The 23,203-nt window shown below is 36.1% G+C and overlaps 1 protein-coding gene and 1 long non-coding RNA gene across 2 annotated transcripts in view; one reads left to right on the top strand and one right to left on the bottom strand.

The window, feature by feature from the left end:
• Positions 1–2,172: 2,172 nt before the first annotated feature.
• The window catches only part of LOC120535429, a 120,211-nt gene continuing 99,180 nt past the window's right edge, over positions 2,173–23,203 (bottom strand). Inside the window, exon 3 of the long non-coding RNA XR_005634899.1 lies at positions 2,173–2,227. This is a non-coding gene — a long non-coding RNA (uncharacterized LOC120535429). The remainder of the gene's footprint in view (positions 2,228–23,203) is intronic.
• Positions 4,005–23,203, top strand: part of galns (galactosamine (N-acetyl)-6-sulfatase) — a 69,851-nt gene continuing 50,652 nt past the window's right edge. Inside the window, exons 1-6 of the mRNA XM_039763268.1 lie at positions 4,005–4,156; positions 6,729–6,852; positions 17,222–17,296; positions 17,987–18,089; positions 19,189–19,332; positions 20,660–20,726. Of these exons, the coding sequence (XP_039619202.1) occupies positions 4,007–4,156; positions 6,729–6,852; positions 17,222–17,296; positions 17,987–18,089; positions 19,189–19,332; positions 20,660–20,726 (663 nt within the window). The 5' untranslated portion in view covers positions 4,005–4,006. The remainder of the gene's footprint in view (positions 4,157–6,728; positions 6,853–17,221; positions 17,297–17,986; positions 18,090–19,188; positions 19,333–20,659; positions 20,727–23,203) is intronic.

Below are 23,203 nucleotides of genomic sequence, written 5' to 3'. Positions count from 1 at the left end.
TGGAAAAATGGACGTATTAAGTAAATTTTAAGGCTGGGACACCAGTATCCAATAAGCTTTACTATAAGAGCAGGCTGTTTTTTTGTGTTTGTTTTAATTTATAAAATATGCTTCACTTCTATGTGCAATTTCATGTGGCAAACTAACACATACCATGACTGTAAAGAAATCATTTTGACCTGAAACATACCAAGCGTATCATTTAACGTACACGTGTCTTTTGGATGTGACAGGAAACTGAGGCACTTAGAGAACACTGATATACAGTAGACCTTAAGGGGCGATGCTGGTGCCACAAATCCAAAATAAAACAAAACAGTGCAGCAGCTATGTTAGCCAGGGTATACTTTAAATTACCAAAAAAAGCAAAATTCCAGGCATTTAAAAAAATGTAATGAAATCTGAAAAGTCATTAAGACTTTGTCTACAATCATTTTTTCTTCTAGACGTAGTGATGCCTGGCTGTGTAGATTCGTTTCTTTATTAGGAATAAAAGCAGATTGGGTTTCATTGATCACGCTGAATAAACATTTTGAGAGTCTTTTGCAATAAACCTGAGCTAAGAGAATGCAATCACAGCGTAACAGTGTCATCGTCCATCCATCCATCCATTTTCCAACCCGCTGAATCCAAACACAGGGTCACGGGGGTCTGCTGGAGCCAATCCTAGCCAACACAGGGCACAAGGCAGGAACCAATCCCGGGCTGGGTGCCAACCCACTGCAGGACACACACAAACACACCCACACACCAGGCACTCACTAGGGCCAATTTAGAATCGCCAATCCACCTAACCTGCCTGTCTTTGGACTGTGGGAGGAAACCCACGCAGACACGGGGAGAACATGCAAACTCCACGCAGGGAGGACCCAGGAAGCGAACTCCGGTCTCCTAACTGCGAGGCACAGTGTCATTGTTCTCCAGTTAAATAAAACTGATGATTTTTTATCAAATAGAATTAGAGTTATTAGCCTCTTAGTTCCTAATAACCAACAACTTCTTATTGTACAGCTTGGCTTGCAAGCAGAATGTCATTTGCCTGAGTAGGGTACTCTTTGCAGGGTATCTTTTCGTATTAACATAGTAATTAATTTATTGGTTCTTTGTGCGCTCCCTGTGTGCCTGTGGTGCTTTTTGATATTTGCTGTTTTTTCTTACTAGGAGACACATGCCAGCAGAAGATTTCATGATACATTTGAACATGGACTAAAATGTGGCTTTGCATATTTTTTTTTTTTGTTTAATGTGCTTTATTCACATCCACTTCACTGCATACAGTTTGCATGGAAAAGAATCCCCCTCCCCTTCAAAGTATTCATATTTTGTTGCTTTGCAGCTTGAAATGATGAGACACACAAAAAAAATATTTCTCCAGCTATATTTACTCAGTGCAACTTATAGCAGCCAAGTGAAAGATAGAATAGCAACAGATCAGAAACAAAAATAAAAAACAGAATCACTGACATGGTTAAAAGATCAATACTTGTAAACTCAATCAGGTGTAACTCATCACCTTCTCCACTGCACACCAAGCTGATTGGCTTCCACGTGCGATCAGCTGTAGCCGTTCTGATTCGTTCAGCTATTCCGGGAGTATTCCAGTGCTTGGAAGTGCAACTGACAGCAAACAATCAATTGTGAGTGGCAAGGCACCGTCAAAAGATCTCGGGGATAAAGTTGTGGACAAGCACAAGTCAGAAGATGGATAATAAAAAAAAATCTCAAAGGCATTATCAATCCGTAGGAGCGCCATAAAGTCCATAATCAAGAAGTGGAAAGTGTTTGGTACTACTTGGACCATTCCCAGATCAAGCCATCCCTCCAAACTGGATACAACAATGAGGAGAAAACTGGTTTGAGAGGCTACCAACAGGCCAATGGCAATTTTGAAGCACTTAAAGGAATTTTTAGCAAAGAGTTGTCATTGCATGCATGTGACAACAGTATGACAAATGCTCCACAAATGTGGCTTGTATGGGCAGGTTGCAATAAACAAAAGCCACTCCTCAAGAAAGGTCGCATCAAGTCTCAATGGAGCTTTGCCAAAATGAAGATTCTGAGGCCAAATGGAAAAAGGAGTAATGATCAAATGAGACCAAATACAAAATGGTATATCAGGCAGAAAGCAAATACAGTTCACCATTCAAAACACACCATACTTACAGTAAAGCATGGAGGTGGTTGCATCTTGTTGTGGGGGTGCTTCTCTGTGGCTGGGACTGGGGCACTAGTCAAGATAGAAGAAAAAAATGAGAAAGAGAAGGAGGTTAGGAGCACACGCCGATACAGCGCATGTCCGCACCCACAATATGACAAACCAACTCAGGATCCCAGATTAGTCCAGCCATGCAACGGGTGACACCTCAGCACCACACTAGTTCAGATGGAATAGAACGAGTGGGAGGTTTAAAATGGATGGGGCAAAATACTGTCAAATTCTCAAGGAAAGCCTGCCAGAAAGCTGTCAATAGGAAGAAGGTTCACTTTCCAACCTGACAATGACCTGAATGAAGCACACAGTAAAGTTGAGCACAGAGTAGCTGAAGGAGACAAAGGTGAATGTCCTTGCGTGGCCTAGTCGCAGCCCAAACTTACAGTTAATTGGAAATACATGGACCGACCTGAAGATTGGATTGGGACTGTTGGTGGATTGCAATCTGACTGAGCTTGAACAGTTCTGTAAAGAAGACTGGGTAAATATTGCACAGTCTGATGTGAAAAGTTGGTAGAGAAGTATCCCAACAGACTCATGGCTGTAATCAAAGCAAAAGGAGGTTACACAAAGTATTGGTACAGTGGGGCTGATCCTTTAATCATCTCAGTGATTCTGTTAATTTAATTTTTTTCTGATCTGTTGCTATTATATCTTTCACTTGGTTGTTATAAGTTGCATGGAGTAAATACAGCTAGAGAAATATTTTGTGTGTGTGTGTGTCTCCCCATTTCAGGCTGCAAAGCAACCAAATGTGAATATTTTGAAGGGGGTAATTCTCTTCTATACACACTGAAGAATCCACTCATTCAAACCTACCTATCAATTTAGAGTCATGTAATTTTGGACCAGTATAAAAAATCTGCAGATCGTAGAGCTCTTCATTAACACAGGGAGGAAATGGAAACGAATGGCTGCAAGTGGAAATCAGGCACACTGGAGCTGTAAGGCAGCGGACCACCAAAACCTGGTCAAAATAGTATACAGTAATGATATATGAGCATATTCTGCTACTGTGACACACGTAGGATAGCAGATGTCTATATTCTACTCACAGAAACGTAAGATGATTTCAGTGAAAAAATGCTAAAGGTGACCTGAGTAAGTTAAGTGTAGACATACTCAGCAGTCATACGGGGTCAGTTTAGACCCGCGTATCAATCAAACGTGCACGTCTTTGACGAGTGAACGATAATAACACTCGGACTTGGAGAGAGCAACTTCAAAAAGCTCATGTCCACTGAACCAGACCTAAACCAGGCTGCCAGCTATGGTTTCATGAAGTCTTTCATCACTAGTACTGAGTGTACCCTGCGATGAGGGGGTCGCCTCGTCGGGATGCTGCATCTTTCAAAAGTGCCCATTTGCAGCGTTTAACTTGAAAAAGCGGCCTGGAAAACGGATGTTTACTTGATTTTTATATGTAAATTTAACTGTCTTAATGTGTAATAGCACGGTTTAAAATAAGTGCAAACACCAGCTAGGTGATATTACTTCAAAACGATGCACTCGTTAGAATTTTTGATGGTCTGTAAAATTTGACAGAAAAAAAACTACTCGAAAAGAGTTCCTTGTTTTAAACGTCTGCGACTCTTTCTAAAGCTGATCTGCAAGAATGAGTTTGTAAAACTAACCGCTAAGAAACTATAGAGGAGGACATCGTAAGGCCTACGACGTAGGCAATGTGTAAAGTTGGCGTTTCCGTGTAACCCCTACCGCCCGCTCTAGTTTGCTCCTCTCTCTCTCTCTCTGCGCGCCGCAGCGTTTGCCATACCACGTGATCAAAGCTTTCATATGACTTGCTTCCGTCTTCATACATCTGACGCGATGGCTCTCTTGTACTTAGAAAGTTTTTGCGTCTTCCTGATTTTGTTAAGTAGCTGCAGCTCTCGGTTAATCCAGAATGCTTCGACACCGAACATAATTATCATGCTGATGGATGACGTGAGTAGAAAAACAAAACGCTTACTTTCGATGGGCTTGAAAAGGGCATTTATTTTTGAGGACGTTAACAGAGGGCGGCACGGTGGCGCAGTGGGTAGGTAAACTACCTCACAAAAGAGATACTATGCTGGTATGGTCATGCTCTGTGTTTAGCTTGCACGTTTTTCCTATCTGTGTCAAATTTCCTCCCACATCACACAGATGTGTGTGTTAGTTTAAAAACTTGTGACGTCAACAGGACATTTAGCCCAAAAAGCTTGCCCATCCAGTTCACTTAAGAGTCCCCAAAGACACTTCAAGTTGAGAACCTTAGCTTCCTAAAGTTCTACTCTCCACCACACTATATGGTCATTTATTCTTTGTGTCTATGGTTCTTTGTGTGAAGTAAACCTTTGTAACATTTGTGCAAAATCTGCCCTTAACAAGTTTCCAACCATGCACCCCCTGTTCTTGTTGCAGAATTCATTTTAAACTAATATCCAGGATGTGCTGTATTAATTCCTTTCATGATGGTTAACAATTGAATCATGTCCCCTCTTAATCTCTGTTTTCTTAATCTGATAGAATCACTCTAGTTGCTCTCCCCTGGACATTTTCTAGCACTGCTGTGTCTTTTTTGTAAAGTTGAGGCCAAAACAGAAAACAGTACTCAGATTGAATAACATGAATTAAGGGGTGTTAATAGAGACCAATAGTAATGATAGGAAAAACACTATCGAGCATTTTGAGCATGGTGAAAGATGCTATATAAGTAAAAATGTATTCTTAATGTAACAACCTGAGATGTGATAATGAATGGACTGATGCATACGCACCAGAATGACCATAAAGCAAGAAAGTGACAGTGACAGTGAGGTATTATGCAGACACATTGCTGTTGGTATAAAGGAGCCCCCATAGTGTTTCTTGACACACTTTTGCTGAATAATTCATTGGCTGAAAGTCCTCAGTGTTATTGTGTCAGAGAGAGGATGTGCAGCATTGTTCATAATTGCACTCTGTTTTGTTTTAACTCTTCCCTTTGCTACTACCTCCAGGGGGTCCAGAGTGCATCTTGTAGCTGAGTCTGCCCTTTTAATTAACTTGTTAATTTGGGGGACCTCTCTCTCTTACCAGCCCAGAACACCACTGCATGAAAAATCGCACTGACCATCACAGAGTTAGAGAAGATGTAAAAGATGTCACTTCCCACATTAAAGGAACGCAGTCTCCTAAGGAAAAAGAGCCGGCTCTGCCCTTTCTTATATAGTTTCTCTGTGTTCTGAGACCAGTCCAACCTGTCATTAATGTGGAATCCCAAGTACTTGTAGGAGTGGACCACCTCTACATCCACTCCTTCAACAGTGACCAGACATACAGGCTCTTTGGTGTGGCAGAAGTCAATAACCAGTTCCTTGGTTTTGCTGATGTCAAGATGCAGACAATTCACTTTGCACCAAGAAACAAACTTCTCTACCTGACCCCTATACTCTGCCTCATCCCCATTATCAATACTCCCCATAAGTGTAGAATCATCTGAGAATTTCTGCAAGTTACCTGACCTGGTGTGTTATACTTGTAGTCAGAGGTGTACAGAGTGAATTGAAAATGAGACAGAATTGTTCCTTGTGGTGCTCCAGTGTTTCTCATATCCATATCAGAAGCACATTCCTTGAGTCTCACAAATTGTTGCCTGCCGACAGATAGTCCATTATCCAGGACACCATAGGTTCATCCACCAGCATATATCTCAGTTTACCCCTTAACAGGGAAGGCTGGATGGTATTAAAGGCACTGGAGAAATCCAAAAACATAATCCTCACAGTGCTGCCAGCTTTGTCCCGGTGAGAATAAGCTTTGTGGAGCAGAGAGATAATTGCATCCTCCACTTCAATCTTTGTCCAATAGGCAAACTGCTGTGGGTCCAGGTGGTCTACCACAGGAGGACTCGTATAGTCCTGGTCCAGTCTCTCAAAGGACTTCATTATGTGAGAAGTAAGCGCCACTGGTCTGTAGTGATTCTGATGGTAGGGGTCAAAATAAGTGAGGTTTACACTGATGACTTGTATAAATCATATACTTCTACCTGACTTAATGATATGAAAAAGATTATTTTAGTGTAACATTAATTTCAGAATATTTACACAGCTCAAGCACCAATGTGATTTAGAAGCAAGTAATGTTGGTTTCAGCTCCTGCAACTTTATGTAAAAATGTAAATTTGACACCAGACTTGTATTGTTTTCAGATAATGTAGTCTCTAAGATGAAAAAGAAATAAGGGTAAATATATAAGAAATCCTTATTATGGAGAAAAATGCAGGTTAGCTAAATTTTGAAAATACCAACAATAATAACTATATTAATAAGTATATACTCATTAAAAATAAAAATTACACTGAATATGTAAACTATTATCAAAGGAAGGCCTATAGTCTATGCTTCACGAATGATTCAATCATAAAATTAGTAAGGATTTTATTATTTTTCAATAAAATATAATAATGTGTTTAATAAAATGAGATAGTTAAACTGAAAATAAGTTAAACCAAGTATAAATGTTGATGCTAACCACTCGTTTATTTTGGTTGTAGATGGGTTGGGGTGATCTAGGAGTATTTGGCCAGCCTTCGAAGGAAACTCCAAATTTGGACCAAATGGCAGCTGAAGGAATGCTCTTTCCTAGTTTCTATACAGCAAATCCTCTTTGCTCTCCTTGTAGGTTTCAGTTGTTAATGTTTTTAAAAGCTCTCAAACTTTTCTTGTTTAGTGTGTATGTGTATAGTATAAGGATTACATTACATTGCTATAAATCAGTAGCGGCTTTCTTTAAGTCTCTACAATCTATCTGTTTACTGTGGTTTAATACTCAGCACTGCTTTGTTATCAAATGCTTGTCATTTACACACAGAATCCATATGTAAGAAAATAATGTGTCGTTTTTTATTACACAGAGTTGAACAATTTGAAATGTAATTAAGTGTACTTGTGTTTCTTTCTGAGTATATTCCACTTGAATTCTGCATGTCATTGTATGTTGTTTAGCACTTATACTGAGAGCCAATTCAAGGTACATAGAAAAGCAAACATGAATACAAGAAAAGACAAATAAGAGAAAGACATCTGATTACAAGATCATTCAAACCAGTTAAGGCTACATAAAATTACACACATACTGGGAAATGCCTGTTATGATCAAACATCAAGGCAGAGCTAAAGCTTTCAGTCAAGTCTCACTAAGAGCTACACAGTATAATAATTATTGTACATAAATTATGATGTGGAATGTTATTAAAAGAAACACAATACATTTAGAAAATCTGTTTTCACTTTAAATACACTATTGAAATGTATTGAAAAGAACTTAATTTACTTTACTTAAACAACTTAGTTTTAAAAAACATTTAATTTATATTAATAATAATTAGAAATTAATTAAACAGAAAATTAACTTTATTTCATTAACATATGATGTATAATAGAGGTAGGAAAAAAACTGAGGCATTTCATTTTAACTAGTTCCAGAAGCTTTTATTATTGAGTAAATACAAGTAGAACGACCGCATTAGAAAATCAATTTGCATTAGCAATTCTATTTTGCTGTCTTATTTAAATTTGTTCTGTCTTTTAAATTTTGTTTACTTCTAATATGAATGTATTTATTGTTTAGTGTAAAACATATGTTTATTTATTTATTATTTATTTTTAATTTCAATTGCTAAGTTTAGTACTAATGATGTGTCATTCTGCCACCTACTATATTGTCAGCTCATGTTTCTGTATTTGTGACTACCAGCAATAACTGTAATTTTGCTATAATTCATAATGAAAAAAACTGATTGCAATAATTAATTATCAATACAGGTGAGCCTGCAAAAGTATCACAGGTGCAATGAAGAGGGATTTAAATTTTATAATATAGTACTATAATGATTTATTATGGAGGTATTGTCAAAGGTCTCATGCAACAATTAGGTGAATGTTTTGCATTAAGTAATAATAGTAGTAGTAAAAGTAGTAATAGTTATGGAAATTCAATGTTAGTGGTGCAACGGATCAAAAAACCCACGGTTCGGATATGATCACGGTTTTAAGTCACGGATCGGATCAATGTTCGGATCAGCAACAAAAAAAAAAAAAGACAAGACAAATTTAACTCTCCATTTGTTTAGTTAAGTATTTTTTGCCCATTTAAAAACATTCAACTCAAGACACATTCCACTCAATTATATAAATACAAGTTAAGGTGCAATATAGGACATGATAACTATTTCCTTTAATGTGGACACAAAAAAAAAAAAATTAAAAGGCAATTTAAGGCATCATTGCTTCTTACTTTGAACATGGAGAGAGAAATAAAAACTAGCTTATGTCCACATCATCAAAAAATAAGAAAGAAAGCAAAGCAGACCTGAGCTTATAATTTCAATTTTTTTTTCAAAAACATAAGGATGTCTACATTTTCTGGGGAAAAGTGTAGATCTCTTTGCTGTAACTATGTCCCCTGCTGTTGAGAACACCCTCTCGATAGGCACTGAAGTGCCAGTACAGGGCTTCGTATCTCCCACTCCGCTGTGATGTAATGAGCGGTGACGGTCACATAGCTTTCTGTTGCCCTGGAGGTCCATCCGTCTGTAGTTAGGGCCACAGAAGATGTCTGGGACAGTTCAGCCATAACTTTGGACTTTGCCTGCTAATACATACTTGGTGCGATATTGTCGCAGAAGTGAGTGCGCGACGGAATATCCTAGCGTGGCTCAAGCACGTGTATCATATGTTTTGCACAACGGAATATGGCCTCACGTCTGCAGCAATAAACACCCCAATAGCTTTTGTAGTAGCTTTAGCCCGGTCTGATTGGGCAGCAAAGGGCTGCTTAAATGCCGCAGATATCTTTGGTTGTTGCACAGCCATCGTCTTGGGTCCTGTCACTTCAGGGTGGTGTCGTTTTAAATGAGTGTCCATGCCCGACGTGTTGCCCGTCTTATAGGGCTTTTATCCACCACCCTTTTCCTATCAACATATTTAACAGGGGAGTCAAAATGCTCCCACACATGAGACTTAAATGACGCTGGAGGTTGGTCGAGCTCCTGTGCTCCTCTGCTTGAACTGCTACCGCTGGCCATGACCACTCGTATGAAGCGGCAAACCGGACAAAAGTCGAGCGAAAATGCGCAACAGCTACCGAGATAGTGCGTGAGAGAAGTTTAATTGCAGTTCAGTACGCGAGAGCTACCGAGTTAGTGCGCGAGAGAGGTTGAGAGAGTGCACGACAGACACGCGCACAATACAGTGGAACTTTTTTTGAGCTACCGAGATACTGCGTGAGAGAAGTTTAATTGCAGTTCAGTGCGCGAGAGCTACAGAGCTAGCGCGCGAGAGAGGCAGAGTTAGTGCGCGAGAGAGGTTGAGAGAGTGCACGACAGACACGCGCACAATACAGTGGAACTTTTTTTCTCGGATCTTCGGATCACGTGCGCACCGAACCGTGGACAGGAATCGGTTCGGATCACGGATCAACAGGGATCCGTTGCACCACTAAAATTCATACTTGTGTGTCTGATCAATATGCAACACATTTTCACTCTTCAGCATCATGTTTAAAAGGAAGGTATTAAAATACATAAGAACATACTGTAGTAACATGACAAATAAGTAGAGACCATTCAGTCCATCATGCTCGTTTGTTTAGCCAGGCAGTCACAATATCTTATCCATATATTTCTTAAAGGTTGTCTAGGTTTCTGCTTCAACTAAATGTCATGGTAGTTTGTTCCAGATTCCCTCAACTCCTTGCCTAAAGAAGTGCTTCGTGACTTCAGTCTTAAATGCACTTCCCATTAATTTCCACTGGTGACTTGAGTACGTGATTCAACCTTAAGCTGAAAGAATTCTGCTGGACCTACTTTATGAATGCATTTGAGGATTTTAAAGTCCTTGATTAGGTCCCCACACAGCCTCCTCTGCTTGAATCTAAACGGGTTTAATTTTCTGAGTCTGTCAGAGGACATGTCCTTAAGTCCTGGGATGCACCTGGTTGCTCTCTTCTGCACAGTTTCAAATGCTATTATGTATTTTGTGTTGTGTGGTGACCAGAACTGCACACAATACTCCAGATGTGGTATTTCATAGACTATAAAAGCACTGTGTCAACATAAAGCCCTAAATCTTTTTCAGACGTTGCTTCCTGTAGGACAATGTCTCCCATCCTGAAGTTATAATTGATGTTTCTTTTACCCTTATGTAACACTTTGCACTACTGCATTTGCCAAGTGTTAGCCCAGTTCTGAAACTTGCCCAGGTCTTTTTGAATTCTTTTTGCTGTCTTCACAGTGTCTGCCATTCCTCCAATTTTAGTGTCAGAATTTCACAAGTTTACTAACTATAAATATAATATATAATATAAATCAGAAAAAGTGCCACTTCAAGAATAGACCCCCGAGGGATCCACTAATGACCCCAGACAACGTGGGACATTCTCCTATTAGATGTACTCTTTGTGGGCTGTCAGTTAAATTAAAATCCAGTTTTGTAGGTTACTTCTAATGCCTACAGCTAATCATTTTATTTTAATTGAGTGTGTATTTATTCAAATATAAAATTTTTCAAGAATCTGCTTAAAAAACATTTTTTCTGTATAATTTTAAAAGACTGATCATAGCAACTAGGAAAAACATTTTGCCACTTTTAAAAATATCTTCTGTGTTCAGTTTTAACAAGATCCACATCCCAAAACTGCAGCAATCCAAGACAATATAAGAGAAACACAGTTATCGGAAAACATTATCAAGCATTCTGATTAGACATTATAAAATTATTTACAAAAAAACAAGGCAATTATATTTATAGTTGCTTTTCACTAGTTCTAAAGTATTGCTAAGAGGTAGGAAGAACTAAAATGCATGCAGAATATATAAAGAAATGGTTATTAGATTAGGTGGGTTTATGCAATTGATAAATGAATGACTGCTTCACATTGGCAGCATGTTGGCACAGTGGGTAGAGTTGATCCCTCTGGGAGTTGTGGATTCAAATATCTTCCCTAGGACAGTCTGTGTGAAATTTCCATCTTCTTCCCATGTGTGATTTTTCTTTTATTTCATGAACAAATGATTAGGGTAGGTTGACTAATTACTCAAATTTGGCCCTTTATTAAATAGTGTGGGTCCATTAGTGTGTCCAATGATGGACTCATGCCCTGTGGTGGTAGATTGTTTTCCTTGACATTCTTGTATGGAATACATAGGTTTTATTAATGTTTTCACATGAGAAACAATTGGTACATGTGAGAGGCTTCTAATTTTTGCAAATAAAACAATTTCAGGATGGCATTCTATATTTACTTTACATAACTAAAAAGTAGCTTGTACTTGAAAATAAATGAATCTTTTCTTTTTTCATTTAAAGGCACATAAACAGTAACTTAAAGATGATGATAGAAAACATATTAGAAAAAGCTAAACAAAGCATAGTAGTTTAATATTACAATATAGTAAAGTGTTTGTATTTGCTTTAGATTTGTTCCAGGTAGCTCAATCAGGTTCACTGACATAGATCACCATCGTAACAAAACTTTCTCTTACAGTAATCCATCTGATTTCTAAACCACCAACCTTTTTCGTAAAATTGTAGCTCCTAATTATCTAATATACCAGCAATTTATTGCATTTGCTGTATCAAAATAATAAACAGTCTTCAAAAATATGTAGAGATCTCCAAATATAATATACATTAGTACATTTTGATGTGGGCTTTTTATTTACTGGCTTTGTAGCTGTATTACTTTTAGGACTCTCTTCCATTTGCTTCCTTTCCTTGAAGCAGTGGTGTGGAGCTGAGCAACGGTGAGCGGTTTTAGGTTTAATGTATCACTCACAAACTTACCCTGTTCATGATCTATGCTAAGAGAGACCTATGCAACATGACCGCACGTGAAGCTACAAAGAAGTTCGCATGTTGAGACCTAACAAGGTATGAAAGTGAGTAAAAAAATAAACAAAAATACTCATATTTAAGTATACCATTCAGTCAGTAACACATTCTACTTTGAATAACTCCATTTTGTTTATCTGCCAAGCTTGTTTTAAAGATCTACACACGTTTTTTCTTATATAAAATCCAACACTTAGGGTCAGTTACTCTTCATCTGATCTCTTTTTTGTTTACTCTTAACCTTACTTTGCTGTTTTCTGTTTTTTCTAGCGCTAGACTACTTAGTGTGTTTTATTAGGATAAAAATTGGTCTTTTCTTAACTTTTTTATACCACACTCTTTACATATTCATCTATATTTTTCTGTATTATTTTACCTTAACCATTTGTTTGCTCTTGTAATATCCATTCGGCTATGATTTTTGTCTGGTCCTGGTCCTTAATTGCACAGAATCTTTTCTCTGCCTGCACTCTTTGTAAAATTCCACTTAGAAGTACTTGGTTTGCATAGTAGTGGTGGCACGGTAGGCTTTCTGATTTCTTGTCTAAACCAGTCCTTTACAGTATTTGCTATTTTATATTTTCTGTTCACTTTCTATTCCACATAGGATGTTTTGTTTGTTATAATGTGGTGTTCAGATTTTTTTTACACCTTTCTTTTGTTTTATACTTCATGGACATCCATATATGTCCATAAATCATCCATCCATCCATCCATTTTCAACCCGTTGAATCCGAATCCATAAATCATAACTTACTAATTTTGTTTTGCGACAGTTTACTGTAGAGCATTTAACAAGTTGGAAAAGCATTATGTAAACTTAACCACCTCAAGCCAAAGTGATTATTTTGTAATTCGTCTTTAGATATTTGACTTGAGATTATCTCAGAATGTTTTCTTGATACAGTAAGTAATCCTTTCTCATTACTTCATTGTCTTGGCTTGTGAGTGCAGATTTTTTTAATTTTCACGTCTTTTTATGTTATTTATTCTACAATTATACTGTTTTTTGTAGTGGTCTGAGCCATTATATATTACTGGTTAATTTTTTAGGTATGTTCTATAGTTGTACTCTCTTTTTGTTCATTACCTATTTGATATTTTATCATTTCAGCTACTTTGCATTCAGGATTTAGTGTAACTAAACTGCAATTGTTAAATATTTACATTTTATGAGTTTTTTCAAATTTAGAAAACCTTACTTTAAATTTAATATAATTCCCTTTACTTTGTTTTCTCATTTATTTTAATTCTCCCAACATTTTCACATTTCAAGTCCCAAAAGAACATAAAGCACTCCCTCATTTTACATTATCACATTACTGGATGGGTGGAATGCTGTAACTTTATACGATATTTGGGGAAGGATTACTATTTTGATTAACATCACTCTTCTTTCCATGGTCATTTGACAACTTTTCCTTCAACTTCTCACAAGTTTCACTGTCCTGTTTGCAGACAACCAAATGTAATCCCCAATATTTTGACTTTGCTTCCACTTTTTATGTTGTGTTTTTCACTTTATATTTGCCCAAATTCACATTTTCCTGTTTAGTTTTAAACCTGAAGCTTCACAGAGTATAACGGTATTAATTTTTGCCTTTTTTCTCCTATTTTGTCTCTACATATTACAAAAACATAACCTAAGATGACATTGTTTGTGTCTACTGCCTGCAATATTTATTCCCTGTAATAGTTAAAGGCTTATTGCACATGAATAAAAAAATGTAAAGGAGAACCTCTGACTTACCCCACATTCTAGTGGGAAGACTTAACTTAAACATTTATTATTATACTAGACATTAAGCCCATTACAATAACGGGCGCTAGAACAGTAGTGCATAAACATTAGTAGGAACAGTCTATATTAAATGGCAAGGGACCTTGTATGTGGCTGTAATATGCGTCACTGTATTGTGTACCTAAAATGCCTTCACGACCATAATTCATTCCAAAACTCTGGTTGAAACCCGAGTTGGTCGTGAACCGAAGTCATTTTCCCCACAGGATTGTATGTAAAGTGTGTCTGTCTGTGTGTGTCTCTCACGCCCGTGTGTCTGTGTGTGTGTGTCTCTCTCTCTCTCTCTTTCTCTCTCTCTGCACAGGGAATGCATAGCGAGAGACTGAACACTTGCGGAAATCATCGGCGCGCACAAACCGAAAGGGAAACTGGCCTGTTCGTATACCGAGTCTGTGGTCGTGAACAGATGCAAAAGTTTGGCGAAATTTTTGGTCACAAACCGATTTGTACGTGTTCCAAGACATTCGTGAACCGAGGTTCCACTGTATATCTAAACCACTTATACAGAACCATTATTCCAATATCTAACTACTGCAAACTTGGTGTTTATGGTTAAAAAAAGAATGGTTGTGTTAACCTGATTATTGCTGAAAGGCAGAACAGAAAACACCACATATTTTCCATAATTAGTACTTACTTGATACTTGATGACTTACAAATAACGATTGTTTAAGAGGCTTGATATTGTAGATAAGATGTTGGTAACATCTTATCACTGTCTAAATATATTTGAGACAAATGTTTAGATTTGGGATGGAACATCTTATTTTTCAGCATGTTTTACACCCTTATTCTGAAAAGTAGCTGTTACATTACTTCCATCCATCCATTATCTAACCCGCCACATCCTAACCACAGGGTCACGGGGGTCTACTGGAGCCAATCCCAGCCAAAACAGGGTGCAAGGCAGGAAATAAACCCCGAGCAGGGCACCAACCCACCGCAGGGCGCTGTTACATTACTTGTACTCCCTATTTTTTCTTTGTTTGATAATGTATGGTTGGGATTAATTGTTTTTTTATTGATGACCTATAAACCCAGTTATGGATTTGTCCTTTCCTTTGTATGTTACTGCCAGAATTAGTATGACTCCTTCACAACACAGCTGTTGTTAAATGATGTACAGTGTGTTAAACCAACATACTGTTGATATTAAAGTCAAAATCAACGGAACCTGTTTTTTTAGCCGTTATCACATTATGCAACTTCTAGTCATTGAGTATGTCAGAATTGCTGACTGCAGTTGCTAATCTCGTTGTTGGACCATGTCAGTTTACACAATTGAAAAGCACTAGGCATGTTAACATGTCAACAACTGCGTGACGACCTTCCAACAGTTGTGCTCATGTCCTTTTGTAACAGCTAATAACATGATGGAGCTTATGTTGTATGGAGGGCTATATCTTTCAAGATATGTAATACACAAGACATCAGATAAATGAGCCTGTCTCCTGTTTGCAAGGTTCAAAACACTTCTATTCCATATTTATTGTTGCTGCATTACATGAATTGTACTTCTGGATGAGCATTCATTGGCTGTTGGCAATCATGTGCAAAAAATGTTGGAGGGAGTCACTGGGACTTAACATATTGACAGGCTAATTAGCACCTTATGGATCCAGTATCCTCAACTGGAATTTCACCCCTTTGCTGTCTGTTTGGAGCTTGCACATTTTCCTTATGTATTTCTGGGCCTTACTCCAGGTTTCTTTCCACATCATAACACTGTGCCTGTTCGTTTAATTGTCGATTCTTAATTGGTCTATTGTGTGGGTGTGTGAAAGTGGACTCTGCAACCGTCCAGAACTGGTTCTAACCTTATGTTATATTCTGCCAAAGTAGGCACGCCCCACAACTCTAAATTGGATTAGATGGATTTGAGAATGTTACATCAAAACCACATCTTTTCAAGGACCACATTCTTTTCATACTTCAATTAATACACATCACGTTAATACATGCCTCGATCTACAGTTCTGGTTTTTTTTTGATTATTGCATTATTTTAAATTGATATAGCAGAAACGTCATTTAAGAAAAAAAAATGAATTCAAAAAAGTAAAAGTATAATGAAGCAATGATATGTTCTTTCTAATCCACACCTCTGCACAGATAATCTGAAACAAGCAGTGCAGATCAGAGATCATGCTCTTTCAGCCAAGTGCTGTTTGTGTTAAAAAGTCTTCTTAGCAACATGGTATCCTGGCCCCCTGAGATCTTCCAGGGCAGCAGGCGCTAGTACCAGTAATTAAAAGGCTGCTGTGGTTAAAAAGGGGTCACCTGATGTGCAGGTTAGAATTCTCAGAAAGCCTCTCTTGTTATTTTAATGAATAATTCAATAAGTAAGCCCTCACTGAAAAGAGGATAGTGGCAGTACATGTTCTACCCTTATTAGCATAATATTATTCAGATATGCTAATCAAACTAAATTTGGGGATTTGAATATTCATTTTAATTAGATCTTGGTCAAGCTTGGCTTGTTTCCTTTTTTGGTTATTGATTTGTCTTTAATTCTTATTTCAGCATGAAACCTGAACATTCACAGTTTAAAACAACAGTAAATTTCACGTTGTATGTGCAGTATATAGGAGTGAACCTGTCAGCTTTAAACATTTCAGACGTTTAGTAGCATTGATGTTTGAGATTAAGAAGTAGTGTTTTTTAGTAATGATTTTGCATAATTTTGCTTATTTCCCATGAAGTATGTATATTGCAAGGATTGCAACTGCTCCACATTCAGTAATCCATTTAAAAGTTTGATCTTTGACAGTTTCTGTGTAAATGCATTTGCTTTCTCCATTTGCTCCTACCATAGTTGCATGTAGTGGAAAACATAATTAGTGAAAAATGTATAAATTCTTATTTTAAATATTGTCATTTTTGAAATAATTACAGTAATATTGTTATAACATAATTTGAAAGTATAGTTCAGCACTTATTGGGGCACATAATGGGCAGCATTGCTGCAGCAGTTGTTCTCCACTGTTTGTGTTGATTTGCTCATACTATATAAAGACATACTATTAAACTGTGTTCATAGGCTTGGAGTCGGTGATTGGGTTTGTGTACTGTACATGAGTGTGTGAAGTGAAGAACTGGTTGACTCCTATTTTGTACCTCTTGCAGTTAAGATAAGTCCCACAACACAAGCAGGGGTTTGCTCTTCTCCAGAACGTGTCAAAAATCTGTAATAAATCCAGAAATGTGGTATTTTATTTTATCAGAATGTCTATCTACAGGTCAGCTTTCAAGTTGATTTGAGTAACTCTAATGAAGGTGCTCTTCTTACTTATATATAATTCTGTTTGGTTGTCATGTTTCACTATTGTAAAAAAACAAAGCGTATGTTTTACAGCCAGAGCTGCTCTGCTAACTGGTCGTTTGCCAATACGAAATGGATTCTATACTACAAATGCTCATGCAAGGAATGGTAAGTAATTTAGTGCCACATACTGTAGCACTTATTTAGACTTAGTTGTCATTTTTCATGTATTCAGTTAAAAAAATGACACAAAACAATTCTCTGTGTGTTCTGATATGTTCTTTCTCTTTCTCTTGAAACTTAAAAGAAATATATTTAAGAGTTGTGGTTGTTCTTCTTTAAGAAACCTGATTTCAAACACCATGCCTTCTTGTAGGTCATTAAATATATTTTTAAGTTTACAATTCTGTGTTAATTCCTACACTATATTTTTTGTGTCATTTCACATCTTGGCCATCTGTCCAGTATTTTGAGCATAACTGTTGCTAAGAGCACTTATATAAAAACAAATTGTTTTGAATTTGTGAAATTGTTTTTTTCTTTTATGACAGTATCATATGTAATGTCAAAACATTACATATGATAGTTGTTTGTAGCTCAGTATACATTTTGAATTTCACTTTTGAAAATTATTTAGGTTAAGTTTGTATTGCAATATGTGTAGCTGTATTTTATTGGTATTTTTAATTATTAAGACTGATGTAGATGCAGATTAGGTGACTGGTTCAAGGTCATATACTGTAATATCGTTGTGCTTAGGGGTGAACTGGCAGACTGTTTTTTTACTGTTCACTGCACCACACTGTCCACTGATTAACATTTTTATTATTGTAATTTTACAATTTTTATTCTTGGCAGGATATACTCCTCAGGAAATTATGGGAGGGATCCCAGAAAATGAGATTCTCATTCCAGAAATGCTTAAGAAAGCTGGCTATGTCAACAAAATCATTGGAAAATGGTAAATATGAATTCATGCAGATTTCACATGCAATATTTACTGCTTTCTATATTGGTCATAACCTTTATTTCCTTTCTTTTTCAATTGTCTATCATCATCATACCATTAGTACTGAATGGTGCTGCAAATGAAGTTATACTGTAGTTATCCTTAGTTCAGTCTGTGTTTTGTACAAAGACCATAAGTTCTAGCAAAAAATAAATAAAAAAATAAATAAAAATCAGCACATTGTTTTTCTGGTAAAATATTTGGAGCTCATAGTATTATGATTAAGGAGTTTATTATCCACAGCCATAATAATTTGTCACAGTACTATTGATTTTAATAGACTTCCATACACAGTCCCTTAAGATCAACAAGGCTTCATTTTTTAGTTAGTCTTTAATTGGCTAATAAGAACGCACTCTATAGCTGATAGAGTGAGGATTAAAGGTTTTCTATACAAAGTAATACATACATTTTAAGTAAGTGATTAAATTGGATTTTTTTTAAATTAGATACTGTATATCATTGGTGACACTCTGGTGCATTAGTTAGCACTGCTGCCTCCCACTTCAAATCCTGGCTTTCAAAACTCAGCCAAGGCACTTTCTTTGTGAAGTCTTTTCATGCGTCTGTGAAGTCCATATGTATCTGTGTGTTTTTCTTTCACATCTCAAACTCTTTTTTGTTGTATTATTTTGTTTATATTGACAATTCTAAACTGGACTGGCATTAATGTGCGTCAAAGTGTGCATGAGTAAGTTCTAAAGTAAACTGTGGCCTTATATAGAACTGGCTTTATACCTATTGTCACTAGGACAGGCTCCACCCTCTGCAGCATAGAACTTATTAAGTGGGTTCAATAGTGGATGTATGGAACCATCATTCAGTGAATAACACATTTTAAATATGAAAACATTTTGTAATGTCAGATTTAACATGTATTGTCAGTACTTGCTCTCAACAAAATGTAGGGAGTTGATTGAAAACACGCAGTTAACTTTCCTGCTGTACAATGTATTTTCGATTGCAAAAAATGATTACAGTTATTGTGATTGTGAATTTTTGTGAACTTTATGGTAAGATTTTCATGTTTTTGTTTGTTTGTTTGTTTTAGGCATTTAGGTCATCAACCTCAGTTTCTTCCCCTACGTCATGGATTCGACGAGTGGTTTGGTTCTCCAAACTGCCATTTTGGACCCTATAATAATACATTCAAACCTAACATCCCTGTATACAACAACTCTCAAATGGTGGGAAGGTACACAAATTATATGCACATGCAGTATAAGAATATTTAAACAGAAATGCATTAAGAAGTAATAGTTTGTATTGTTCAAGGTGTGATGATATAATGCTATTTTTAAATGGAAGAAAAAATTTAATTTTTGTTTCACAATCCACATTATGGAAAACTTGCTGTGATAGCTAGAATTCAAATATTCCTAATTCATTAGCATACCCAGCACAGTGGATAGATACTATGAAGATTACTGAATCTGTATAAGTGATCAGTAAAAAGAGGAAGGTTCAGCATTTGATGGTTATATAATATTACGATGACATTTAAAATGAAAGGTGGTGATTGTAAGAGGTTTCTTTGGGTATAATAATGAAAGCTCCAGTTCTTCCTAAATTTCTTCTTTTTTATTAGTAGAATGTTTAGTACAGGCTGGTCTAGTGAACATTCTGGTCAATAGCATATTATAGAGATAAAAGCACAAAGGTAGTTTAGGAAATGCCATCTTTTCTAAAGCTCCTTGTACAAATGTATTTATGCTGAATGTTTTCATCTTAAAGAAATTAGTGTTAATGTATTGTAGAAAGCACTGCTTCAAAATTTATAAATAATAAAGTTACATGTACATTTTATCCAAAGTTATCTTGTTGACTGTGAGATTAATTGGGGTGATTATATTTGGGGTTGTTTGTTAGTATGCTTTCGGATACTATCCTGAAAGCATATTAACCAACAAACTTCTTCCTGGGATATGCTCCAGACCCAGATCCTCTTCAACCATTATTAAACACAGCTGGTTCAGAAAATGAATAAAATGATAGTATTGTTATAATTTTGAAGCAGTATATTATACAAGAAGTGCTTGGAAAGTATTATGTTGCTGTGATATATGGATTTTCAAAAATAGGTTTATATCAGAGTGCCTTCTAGCCTGACTCAAAGGCTGATGTCCATGGAGGTCTGAAACAGTTACAGGAATCATTACCTTGTGAGAAGGAACCAAGCTTTTTAAGTTGAGCAGGATCCCTCACTAAAAGATATTAAATTTAGTTAGTGTTCAACTGTTGGATATTTACAGACATTCTCACTGAATATGTTTTTCAGGTTGACAGACTTGAACAGAAGTCAAGAACAAGTCCCTCATTATTTATTTGCTGCAGCCAACCCTTATGTTTAATGTTGAAAAGATAGTATTTACTTTATGTTCCAGGCTTCAAGCAGAAGTGTTAATGGAGTACTTTGGAATACAGTATTTCATTAGATTTTTCATATTCATATTCTCTAAATAAGCAGGACAAAAAGAGCATGAGCTTGCCATGCCCTCCAGTAAAAATGTCATGCTTTTTAGGTATTATGAAGATTTCAAGATAGACTTAAAAGATGGAAAATCAAATCTTACACAGATATATCTTGAGGTAAGCTTACATTTAAATAAAATGTTTTTGTCAATTTAAAGTTAGGTTAGACAATCTTAAATACAAAAAAATTAAACAATGTTTAATTATAAATATTTTTCAGAGAAATTAATATGTGGTATTTACCCTATTCTTGTAGCATGTGGTGCTGTTTCCTTGCTAGTGACATTGCTTACATCCATGTTTTGTATTTCCAAAGGTTTTATTGCTACTCTGTTTCAAATTTTGTTTTTAAAATTGTTCTGATGTGCTTCACTTAATCAGTTAATACACACTAAATCCATCAATCACTTAATAAAATAAAAAAAATACTAATTAAGTGCATGAGAACAATGACTACTTATGTTATGCCAATTGATGCTTACTACGTATCAGATTAGATGTGTAAGAAGATATATCAGCAAAAGGCTGAGTACACTGCATATCGTACAAATAGTAACTAATGACCACAAGACAGGAATATATATATATTTGCAGCTGGAGATCCACAAAGGGAGAAAACATGAATCACATATCATAAAGTAGTTTTTATTCCTGAGCTTTCAGCCCCTGCCAGGGGCCTTCATCAGAAGATAATGCTTAGACATACAAGAAGCAAAGGCAATATATAGAAAAAATTACATGGAGGGGAGTGGGGGGTGGCTAAGTAAGTGTGATTGGAGGGGGTATTGGTTGTAAAGTTTTATTTATTATATCATATTCTTCTTAAGTTTGCATATGCTGGATTTATGTCCAAATGTCTGTTGATGGCGTTCTCATTTGATAGCCAAGATTCAGCCGGCTCTCTTGCACTTTTAGTACTGGCCTTAAATCTTACTTGTACATTGTCCCAGTTAAATGTATGTCCTGTTGATTTAGTATGCGTATAGATCAACGATAGTGAGTCCTTTCTTCTGACGGCGTTGCGATGTTCATGTATACATGTTGCGATTCTTTTTGATGTTTATTCTATGCATACCGCTGGGCTTGAACTACATGGAATGCTATAAATTGCGTTTAGTGTTTCTGCTGTCAATTTCTTGTTTTTAGCATTAAAGAGGACCGTGCGCAGATTGTTCGTGGGTTTGTGTGCTATTCTGATGCCTGACTTGGCCAGGATGTGTGCTGCACCTTCAGACTATAAGCGCAAGTGCTTTATATATATATATATATATATATATATCAATCATTTAATAATAGGTCAATGTGTGAGTATACTCTTTGATGGTATGCTATACATAAAATATATATATATATATATATATATATATATATATATATATATATATATATATATATATATATATATATATATATTTTTTTTATGTATAGCATACCATCAAAGAGTATACTCACACATTGACCTATTATTAAATGATTGCTGAGGAAATGGTTCTTACTGGGACACTGACAAAAGCAGCTCAAAACCAGTTTTAAAATTTCAAAATAATCGTTTGGCCAAAAATGAGTTTCTTGAAAATACAGTTGTTAATAGTATGTGTAATCACTGTGTAATCTGTGGGTTTTGTGATCATGAGGCTAGGAATTGAAAGTCTGTTGCATGTTAGTCATGCATGGAAGAAAAAAAAATACTATACTTGGTTTATGTGACAGTAAACTTGAAGTTGAGTTCAGCTTATTATTTGAAAAAATCCTAGTTTATTAAAGGTTAGAAATGGACACCCAACTCCTTTAGTAATCAATTTATATTTCAGAGTAACTGTTTAGCAAAATTGGCATTTAAATAAAAATAAAAAATAGTTTAATCACACAATAAAATAAAGCACTTTCAGGATGTCTGGCATGAACAATTCCTAATAATATACAGCATGTCCATTAATAATATAATTGAGATATGCTCAGTTGACAGTAGTGGAGAGGAAAAGAAAAACTCCAGTCAGCAGCCGCCCTGAAGAAAATAAACCTCTGGTGAGCCAAAGTCGCTTATAGTGCAAAGTCATAGACAAAGTCAGGCACAGTCACGGTTTTGAAGACCTAGGCCAACTGGAGCTCATCATCTAATGGACAATTTACAGTATAAGTTTATATTGGGCAGTTTAATAAGAAAACAACATTCTTATATCCAAAAGACAAAATAAGACTAAATCATAATCACCCAAATTTGTTTTGGGTGTCTGCCATGTCTATTAAAACTATATTGGGAATCTTTCAATGAGTGAGACCGCAAATAAGTCAGAACTTTTATAGAACACAACTTCACCAAACACACTTTATAAAACACACAGTAATACAATTGAAGCAGCAAGATGCAAACTGCAAATGCTGATATTTCATATATATATATATATATATATATATTTAAACCTGTGACAATCTGATAATGCTTAACACATAAATACATCTGAAAGGATTACAACAAAGTAATAAAGGAGATGTATTTTGTTGTTTGTTTGCATCTAAGTAGGAGAGGATGGGTCTTCCTTAATCGGTCAGTTTGAAGTATGACATTTACAGTTCTGACTATTGTTAAGGATCAT

Source organism: Polypterus senegalus, chromosome 9 (assembly GCF_016835505.1).
Source record: "Polypterus senegalus isolate Bchr_013 chromosome 9, ASM1683550v1, whole genome shotgun sequence".
NCBI classification, from domain to species: domain Eukaryota; kingdom Metazoa; phylum Chordata; class Cladistia; order Polypteriformes; family Polypteridae; genus Polypterus; species Polypterus senegalus.
The sequence above is the reverse complement of the archived record's forward strand: the minus strand, read 5'-3'. Positions and strand labels throughout refer to the sequence as shown.